Raw genomic sequence first — 10,766 nt, 5'->3', positions numbered from 1 at the left:
GATTTGAAGCAAGATTTGCGAAGATTCTTTGTATTATTCATTGACGATGGATATCAAAGTTCTGAACTTTTCCATTGATTCGCATCAATACAATTGGTATTATTCATTCTTGTTTATTAATCAAGCTTTATTATTCCTTAATCAGAATTCATGTTTATATCTATTATGCTTTTGGAATTCATTATTGCTTTGATTATGAATATGTGTGAGTAGTCTCCTAGCTAGGGTTTTGGGATGAAACCCGGCCTAGGTAACCTATGTAATTGAGGATTGATTTTGATAAACGGATTGTGATTAAATTGATTATATGCGATTGCATGTTAATTCATTATAATAGGAGTAGCTAACCTAGAATCTTGAATTTGATTGCATGATATCCTTGATTTGAACAAGAGATTGTGAATTGAGTATTTCATTGTTGAATGTGGTTTGATTATGTATCGAGTAATGTTAAGTGCATGAGAAATCCAAGCTTAATATTGCTCGTTGTCTTCCTACCTCATGATATTGATCAGACATATAGTCTTTGCATATCCCGTTTGTCTCTGTGATTCCTTGTTGCGTAGTTACCGATGGTTTGGTGAATTCCTGTCTTCCCTAGTGTCTTAGTTTATCTGGTTTATCCCATCTTATTAGTAGTATTTTAGAACACCATTTTCCATTGATTTCGAACTAGCTTAGGTTTAAGATTGATTTGCAATTACTCTCGTTCCTCGTGGACCGAACCTTTATTTGCCATTGTACTTGGTTATAGGGTGTTCGTATAAGTATTGTTTGATTGAGAGTTAGATTGTAGAGACCGATTTAACCCTCGTCAAAATGGCGCCGTTGCCGGGGAACGGTGTTTGTTAATTGCTTTTTAATTTCTTGAGTCTAGTTCATCATAAAAAAAAAGCACAAAAAGATTTTTCCCTTTTGGCTACACTTGTAGCCCTGCTATTTAATTGGTTTGGTTAGTGTGTATGCGCAGGTCTAAACAGAGAGAATTAATACCCTTCGATCCAGAAATCGAAAGAACTTTGAAGAGCAATCGTAAATCTCGATTGACGTCATCAAACTCTCAAGGAAAGGAACACAACACACAACAGGTTCCAATGACAGACATACCGCGCCAACCTAATCGGCCAGCACCACGACCCCTTAAGGAGTTGGGAACTCCTGGGGCGTATAGAGCTTCAAGTGGGATTGCTCCACCCACTACTGAAGCTAATGACTTCGAGATCCGGCCGACCATGATCACCCTCATCGAGCGAAGGCAGTTTAGTGGTGCCAAGCATGAGAGCCCTTTGGCTCATCTGAATGAATTTGAGAAGTACTGCAACACTATTAAAGTCAATGGGGTGACTCAGGAGTTCGTGAGATTAAAGCTTTTCCCATTTTCACTCATCGGGAGAGCCCTCGAATGGTTAGAGAAGGAGGTAAAACCAAATACTCTACACACTTGGGATGATGTCACGACAGCATTCTTGGGAAGATTTTATTCCCAAAAGAAGACGGCCGATGCTAGAGCTTTGATCCAGGGATTTCGGCAAAGGAGTGGGGAGTCAATCTACGAAGCATGGGAAAGGTACAAGGAGTACCAAAGAGAGTGCCCACACCACGGAATCCCAACATATCAAGTTTTACAGATTTTCTATGGAGGATTGAGTCCTCAAGGGAAGACCAGTTTGGATGCGGGAGCAGGTGGCCCCATTATGAACAAAACCGAAGAAGAAGTCATTGATATCATAGAAGATGTGGTACGATACCACATGGATTGGCAAGATGGAGAGCGAGAGGCCACGAGCAAGAGTGGAGGAGCGGTCTATTCGGTAGACCATCTTAATGCAATCGGGAATTTGACATCGCAAATTGTAAATCTAGGTAAGGAAATGTCAATTATCAAAGAGAAGCTCGACGCTCCACCGCATCAAAATCTTCCATCCCATTCTAAGGGAGCAGGTATGCACTCTAACTCTAATAATATGCCTGCTGGATGTATATTCTGTGAAAACTGTGGGTCTTATGACCATGATACCTCTGCCTGCAACGTAGATTCCCAATTTCAATCCAACTATAATGATGGTAATAGATATAATAATGAACAGGTCAATGCTATGTCTTATGATAACGGACCTAGGAATGATAATAATAGATATCTGCCATCTAATCAAAGAGGGAACAATTATAATCAGGGAGGTAATGATTTTGATTATCAAAACCAGTGGGGAAATAGGGGCCAAAGGGACCAAAATCCCCAAGGACCCTAAAATCAACATGGTGGTTTTGGAAATCAAAACCAATACCAGCAGGGTAATCAAATAAATCATAATTCCCAAGGGCAATTCAATCAAGGGGGAAACGACATTAATAACAGGGGAAACTGGAATAATAATAAGGGGTACTCTAATCAAAATCCCCAACAATCTAATGTGCGTGGTTCCCGAGCTACAAATGATAATTATTATTCTCAAGGACCACCACAGAGATCTAGCTTGGAGGAAATGGTGGAGTCCCAGGCCAAAATGTTCAACACTTTTATGTCCACCACTGATAAAAAGTTTAGTGAAGTGATGACACATAATAAGATGCTTGAAACCCAGATTTCTCAGTTGGCTAGTGCTATAAAAGATGGGGTTGGAGTTTCAAAACTACCGCCTCAAGGTATTGACCCTAAAAATTCTGTGAATGCTATCACCACTAGGAGTGGAAAGACTTTGATAGGGAGCGATAATGTAATACCACCAAAGAGTCAACCTGTGACTCCACCTATCACTGATATTGTTGTAGGAAGTGAGGATGAGAGGACCAGAGAAAAAGATAAAATTAATGAGGTCCCAAAGGAACAGGTGGGAGCACAAACCAATGAACCCAACCTATTACATAGACTCCCCTACCCCCAAAAATATGTGAGACATAAGCTAGATGCCCAATTCGGGATGTTTTTAGAGACCTTGAGAGAAGTCCACCTTTCTATACCATTCACTGATGCTATCAAGCAAATGCCTAACTATGCTAGGTTTTTAAAAGATATATTGAGTGGTAGAAGAAACTGTGAAGGGGTAGAAACTGTTAACCTCACTGAACACTGTAGTGCTATAATAATGAACAAAATGCCTCCTAAGTTAGGAGATCCGGGTAGCTTTTCAATCCCTTGTGCTATAAACAAATTGAATATTGATAATGCTTTGTGTGATCTTGGAGCTAGTGTTAGTCTCATGCCATATTCTGTTTATCAACGATTAAATATAGGAGAACTTCTTCCCACTAACATATCCCTTCAATTAGCCGATCGATCAAATTTCCAAAGGGTAAGGTGGAAGATGTTCCCCTAAGGATGGGGAAGTTTGTCATACCTGTTGACTTTGTGGTCCTAGATATGGATGAGGATGTTCATATACCTATAATTCTAGGACGTCCTTTCCTAGCTACTTCGGGTGCCCTTATTGATGTAAAGGGTGCCAAGATTTCATTGAAAGTAGGAAAGGAGGTTTTAGATTTTGATTTAAATAAAACTATGAAATATCCTTGTTCTAATTCTGATAATTGCATGATGGTTGACACTGTTGATTCCATTGTCTCTGATATGCGTAACGAATTATTCTATACTAATCATGATTTTGAGTTGAATGAGAACAAGGAAAACAGGGACATGGAGGAGCAATTTCTAGATGCATTAGATGTGGCCACTGCAAAGGAGGCTAATGAAGCACCAAAGGTAAAGCTTAAACCCCTTCCAACACATCAAGGAAGGGTTTCCCCTGTGTTTGTAGTACCTAAGAAAGGGGCGGTGACTATTGTCAAGAATAAAAATGGTGAGCTTATCTCCACTGCGATGGCAAGTATTGATTATGGGTAACCTGTAATCCATGTGTTGCGTCAAGCTAATGACGTTAAAGAAGCGCTTCCGGGAGGCAACCCGAGACCCAGTCAATGAGGTACTTTTCTCTTTCCCTTTTTCCCTTCTAGGTAGTCTCTCGATGCCTGACATTGAGGACAATGTCTATACTAGCTTGGGAGGGTGAATGGTTTCCTTGTTGATTTTCCCTTGTTTTTCTTCATATTCCTATAAAAATAAAAAAACGAGTTTCTTTTGGTTTCGTTTTGGTTTGTTTCTATCTAACCTGTGCAGATATGAAGACTCATGGAGGTAGCATTAGGAGCTTCGCCGCATCTCATGTTGTCTTAGTGTGTTTTCAAGAAGCATCTGGTGAAATCTTTCCCTTTTTCCTTTAGTTTTTTGTTTTTGTGTGCTTAGGATAGTTTAGTTTAGGAAGAAGTTGAATGGTTCGAGGATGTTTGATCGGTTCTAAAGAACCTGGGATCATTGATGTTGATATCAATTGATCACTTGTTTGTCGATTGGGATTATTATGTGATTTTCATGCCTCTTTATGAGCCATTTAGCTTGTCTAGATTACTTAGTTGTTTATATATGTGTGCAATATAGGAAAAGCTTCTGTTATGAGAATGTGTAGTCTAGTTTATATGATTTGCCTCATAGTCTTTTCCTATATTTTTGGATCGTGATAAACTTGTCTAATTGCATAAACTTTTGGAATAATGCTCATATTTGGATTCGAAACGTGAATGAATGTGTGTGGAATATCTATTTCTACTTAAGCCAGTGATGAATACACAGTTTGAGTCTATTGTTGATCAATGTAGACGAGTCTAGGCGAAGGTAGTTTGTTAGAACACTTTTGTCATGTGAAACTCTATGCCTTTGGGCTGTGGTAAGATGGAGTCGCTTCCCATTTGTGGATTTGATCCCCTTAATTGGTAGTTGCTTTGTTTTTGAATCCCGTGAGGTTTTATTGTTCTAGCTTTCATCATTCTTCTTGAGTGGCATATTTGGATCCTTGATTACGCATGTTTCGATCTTTGTGTTGACTTGTAGCTCCCAAGACCGACTTGGCACTTTTAAGGGAGGAAGAGGGCACCTTTTTCATTTTTCTTATTCTGTTCCTTTTGTTTTGTTACAAATTGATTTTCTTTTTACATCATCTTACTTGCTAACCATGTTGAGCTTTAATTCCATTCTTGGTTAACCGTGTTACAACCCCGATGTCCAATGTTTTACCAACCCTTAGTTGTGAAGCGTTTACCTAGATAGGTTTGTTGAGCTTATTGTTTACTAATCAAGAAATAAAGTTTGATAGTTGGTTTGAGCAGGTGTGAAAGTGAGCCTAATTGTAAATATGTAATGTGAAAGTCATTTTGCCATCAATAAAAAAGAGAAAAAAAAAGAGAAAAAAGAATTTAAAAAGAAAAAAAGAAGAAGAAGAGAACAGCCGTCCGAATTGTGAAAAAGTCAAGGACACATAAATAAAGTTTTGAAGTTTGAAAGAGGTCATTTGAGTGTGTATTATATGGATAATTTGGGATGTGTAAGAATGTGAATCAATGAGATTGTGGAAAGTGAATTACATCTTTTGAACTATTGTTTTTGAGAATTGTGATTCTTGCGCTTCATTTAGGAATTAACCCCACTTTTTAAATTGTTTTCACCTACCTTACCCATTGCCAATACATTACAACCCTTTAAGACCCTTAGACTTTAGAGGTGTTCGGTTCTCAAACGGTGGAGGGAGATACCTTTCAACCCTATGGAAAGATTATGCGTAATCGAGATGTCGGGATACCTTTGTTATTTCCTCAAAATATCACTTAATCTGGTTCCTTCGAGGGATCACGAGGGGCCAATTAGGGTGGTGATTTGAAGCAAAAGGGGAGGACGTGGCCGGTTTGGTTGGGTTTAGAGGGAAGCATGACTTATTTGTTCTCTATGCTTGGTTTGGGTTTTGTTTACATTTTGATCAACGATACCTTGGATTGTGTGTCTCGTTGCTTGTTTGAGTGAGTTTTCATTCCGTGCATGGTTGTTCTAAGTAGGATCCATTGACTTCATTCCATGCTAAATTGGATTTATATGTAATGGCAATAGTTTATTTGATCCTGTGTGTGTGTGTATCCCTTAGTTTTGCTCGAGGACTAGCAAAAGTGTAGCTTGGGGGATTTTGACAAGCGCACATTAGGGCGCGCTTTAAGGCATATAAATGGGTGATTTTGTATGTATTTAGGCCCGTTTTGGTCGTTTATTGCCTTGTTACACTCGTTTCCTTCATATTACGTGCTTCACGGGTTTCGGTCTGTTTTTGGTGTGTTAACAGGTATAGTTGACCAAGTTATGTCGAGTCCCAAACCATTGGTGCGTAATCAGGCTATTATCGATCCTAGTCCACCAAGCTAAGACTTTGCTGCGGTTCTCAAGGCATTGAAAGGCAAGTTAAGTAGCAGGCAAGGCAGAACAGTTCACAAATATGACACCTGTTCACTATTTTGCTCATAACTTTCGGTATACAAATGATATTGGAGTTATTCTAATTGCATTGGAAATTAGACTTGAAGAGCTTTCCAACGATATATTGCACGCCTCAAACGGAGCTCTAGATAAGAAGTTGTGACTATTTTAAGAAGACCAAAGTGCCTGCAACCTTCCTGCCTATGCTTGCACGGCCGTGCCAGGCATTAGCACGGCCGTGTTAGGCATTAGCACGGCTGTGACAAATTCAGCACGGCCGTGCCAAAATTGAATATATTGCGGATCAGCTACTGCCATGCTTGCACGGCCGTGCCACTTCTAGCACGGCCGTGCTGATTTACGAAGGGCAGCCTGCACAATTGCTTTCTAAATTAAAACATATATATATATATATATATATATATATATATATATATATATATATATATATATATATATATATATATATATATATATATATATATATATATATATATATATATATATATATATATATATATAACCCTATTGTGAGGGTTAAGGGGGGAGATTTAGGGACAGTTTTAGAGAGAGTTTTTGAGAGCCTTTGTAGAGAGTTGTTGGAGAACTGATAACTTGCTATTTTATGCGGTTTTAGGGCGTATTTGAACCTAGTTTACCTGAACAAATTTGTGTTTTGGTTCACTTTTACCCTATTATTATGCAATTTTTGTGTATCCTATGCTTCACGGGTTGTTAGTGTTTTTGTTGAGATTTTAGGTCCAAAGACGACCAAATGAAGCCCATGGTTACCAAACCGAGGTTAGAAGCAAGGAAATGATGGAAAGAATCCAAGTACAAGAGCATTGTAGAAGAAAACACGAAGAAAAGGGCCCAGAAGACCCTGCACGGCCGTGCAAGATGTTGCACGTCCGTGCAGGAGTGCAGACCTGAACCCATCTTTCTGCCAAGGCCTGCACGGACGTGCCAAATATTGCACGTCCGTGCGGATGATGCAGCACGGACGTGCTTCCGTGATTATGAGGCAGCACGGACGTGCCAAATATTGCACGTCCGTGCAGATGATGCAGCACGGACGTGCCAAAGGTGCACGCCCGTGCTGCAGCAGGTCGTCTTAAACTGAGTTTCTGCCTTGGTCTGCACGGACGTGCCAACTTCAGCACGTCCGTGCAGACCTACAGTTTACCCGTTTCTTGTTTTCACCGTCCTCTTATTTTAGGGGGTAATATAAATAGCCCCTTTGGACCATTTTAGAGGGGTTCCCAATTTTTCCAGATTTTCATACTCCTCTTAGTTTGAAACACAAAAATCCTCAAATTAGCATAGATTTTAGTTCTTGTTTTGAAGGTTTTTCAATCCAATCATTGTAGAAGACAAGTTCCACCATTGTTAGTCAATTATTGAAGCTTCTAGTAATTTTTCTTACTCTTTCTTTCTCTCTTCTATCTTTAATTCTTGCTTTTTATTAATTGTTTGGTTGTTCTTTGCATGTTTAATTGTTAGATTCTACTTAATTCTTAGTTTTAATTTGTTCATGAATTCCTTGAAATCTTTAATTGCTTTAACTTCCATGGATTGTGAGTAGTCTAATTTCTAGGGTTTGGGTGAACCCTCAATGTAATCACCAACACTTGTTGCATGTACTAATTTGTTAATTGTGGGGTGTTAATTAGTTGAGTTTAAGAGGTTTCATTGTTAATTCTTGTAATTGGCCATTGCTTGAATTATTTATCTAGCTTCCTCAACGAAGGATCGAGAGATGAACTTGAGGAAGCTCCCTTATGCTTGATTGACTTGATTTGCCATGAGAATAGGAATTTCTAGTCAAGGGAATTTGCATGTTATCGTGAGGATGTTTTAACACTTGTTTCTTGCCCATAATCACGAGAGTAGGTTATGGTTTTGATGTCAAGTAATCCCTCTAGCTTGAGAGAGTAGTTGGGTGCATTTGATAACTTCCCCTAATTTATCCCCTAAATCACCATTTCTATGCATGCTACTTGTGGTCCGTGATGAAGTTGAGTGGTGTAACCCATGCCCTAGGCCTTCTTAATATTGTTAATCACCTCTTAGAATTAGTTGATTTGAATTAGAATAGTGTGACGTAATACCAACTTAAAACCCCCGACTTAATCTAGCTTGTTTAAACAATAACATTTGGTGGTTGATTCAACGCCTCTCATGGGTTCGACCCTTTCTTGCCCTTGCTACTAGTTGAGTAGGATCGAGTTAGGTCTTATTTCTTGATAGGTTGACGACGTCCTATCAAGTTTTGGCGCCGTTGCCGGGGAGGCAAAGTCACATTGAATAAGTTATTGTTGAATGAGTCTAGATTTGTGTATATGTATATAATCTTCTTATTTTGTTTTTGTTTAAGCGTGTTTACTTTGTGATAGTCATTGCTAACGTTTTCCTTAGCTTTGTTTGACTGTGCATGACACGGAGGAGTAAGCAATCACCGCTTATCCCCGTAGATCCGGAGTTAAATAGAACTTTGAGGAACGTAAGAAGGCTCCTACAAGGCACGCCGGAATTTTCTCTAGCTTATACGGATTCCGAGTTGGAGGATAATCTTGACAACGAGCAAGAGATGGCCAACCCACCGCCTCCTCCACTTCTACAAGACTATGACCACCCCGATGCATTCCAACTTCGGAGTGGCATACTTCTTCCCACCACCAATGCAAACAACTATGAGTTCTCTCCTCAACTCATAAGGATGATCCAAAGTGAACAGTTCGGGGGGAGTGCAAATGAGTGCCCTCTAGCTCATTTAGACAACTTCCTTGAGTTGTGCACTACCATCAAGAAAAACAACCTCACGGAGGAATTCATTTGGATGCATATGTTTCGGTTCTCTCTTAGGGACAAGGCTAAGTGTTGGTTGAGGTCCGTGAAAGAAGGATCCTTAACAACATGGGAAGAGGTTACCAAAGCATTTCTTGGGAAGTTTTTTCCGCCCGAAAAGACCGCGGAATTGAGAAGGAAGATTACAAGCTTCACTCAAGAGGATGATGAAACCTTAGGTGAAGCATGGGAAAGTTTCAAGGATCTAAAGAGGAAGTGTCCACACCATGGGTTGCCTTTATGGATGATTATTCAAAGCTTCTACGATGGTCTCACTCCTACCTCAAGGGCCAATCTTGACAACGGAGCAGGTGGTAGTCTTAAAAAGCTACCGGTGGAAGAAGCCGAGAATATGATTGAAGAAGTTGCAAGGCATTACGCCTATAGATATGATAGAAGAGAAAGTCAACCGAAGAAGAAAGGTATGCATGAGTTGAGTGCAATAGATCTCATTGCCTCAAAGTTTGATATGCTAGCTCACAAGCTAGACCAAGCAACCTCCTCAAGCGGTACCTCCTCTTCAAAACCACAACCACAAGTCATGTCTTGTGAGACTTGTGGGGGTAATGATCACATGGCTTCATATTGCAATGCTACTAATGAGCAAGTTGCGGCCATGAACCAAAGAAATGAGCAACCTTTCAATCAAGGTTGGAGGCAACAAAACCAAGGGTGGAGACAACTACAACAACCCTCCTCAAAACATCTACAACCAAAATCAACAAAATCACCAAGCCCCATACCGCCATCCAAACCAACAAAGACAGCAATTCAACCAACAACCTCCTCCACCCCAAAAGACTTCCCTTGAGGCCGCTCTTGAGTCTTTCATAAATCAACAAGGGAAGAGCAATGCAGAAATGAGCTCCAACATCCAACAACTTCAAGCGCACAACAAAATAATTGAGAATCAACTAGCTCAAATTGCACAACAAGTTGGGAGTTCTACCTCCAATGCTAGTGGTCAATTTCCAAGCTCAACGGTTGTGAACCCGAAGGAGCATGTCAAGGCTATCACATTGAGGTCCCGGAGAGGGTATGAAGGTCCGGTAATGAGTGAAGATGTGCCACAAAAGAGAGATGAGGGTGTGGAGGTGAGAAGTGAGAATGATGTTGAAAATGAGGTGGTAGAAGTTGAGAGAAAAGAAAAAGAAAAGAGTGTTGAGGGAGACACAAAAAAAGGAGAGGGAGTTGAAGTTGAAGTGGAGAAACCCCCAATGAGAGTCTACAAGCCACCTATTCCTTTCCCTCATAGGTTGGTAGAGAAAAAATTGAATGAGAAGTTTTCAAAGTTCCTTGAGGTCATGAGAGGGCTCCAAGTGAACATTCCCTTTCTTCATGCTATGTCACAAATGCCTACATATGCGAAATTTTTAAAAGATCTCTTGTCCAACAAAAGTAGGCTTGAAGAGAGTGCAACCATCTCCCTTCCAATGGAGGTGAGCGCAATCATTCAAAACAAGCTTCCCCGAAAGCTTGGTGACCCGGGTAGCTATGCAATTCCGGTGAAGATTGGAGATATGGAAGCCATGGATGCTCTTTGTGATCTTGGGGCAAGTGTAAGCTTGATGCCCTTCTCAATTGCGAAAAATTTAAAAGTTGGTGAGATGAAGCCAACAAGAATCTCAATACAATT

General features: G+C 40.0%; 1 protein-coding gene across 1 annotated transcript; it reads left to right on the top strand.

The window, feature by feature from the left end:
• Nucleotides 1–8,873: 8,873 nt before the first annotated feature.
• On the top strand, nucleotides 8,874–10,532 carry LOC110696908. The gene is made up of 3 exons (XM_021874237.1): nucleotides 8,874–9,780; nucleotides 9,974–10,385; nucleotides 10,511–10,532. Exons 1-3 carry the CDS (start codon nucleotides 8,874–8,876, stop codon nucleotides 10,530–10,532), a joined length of 1,341 nt encoding a protein of 446 aa, XP_021729929.1.
• The last annotated feature ends 234 nt before the right edge of the window (nucleotides 10,533–10,766 follow it).

This window comes from Chenopodium quinoa, unplaced genomic scaffold (genome assembly GCF_001683475.1).
Source record: "Chenopodium quinoa cultivar QQ74 unplaced genomic scaffold, ASM168347v1, whole genome shotgun sequence".
Lineage (NCBI taxonomy): Eukaryota > Viridiplantae > Streptophyta > Magnoliopsida > Caryophyllales > Amaranthaceae > Chenopodium > Chenopodium quinoa.
This window is presented reverse-complemented; position numbering and strand designations above follow the sequence as displayed.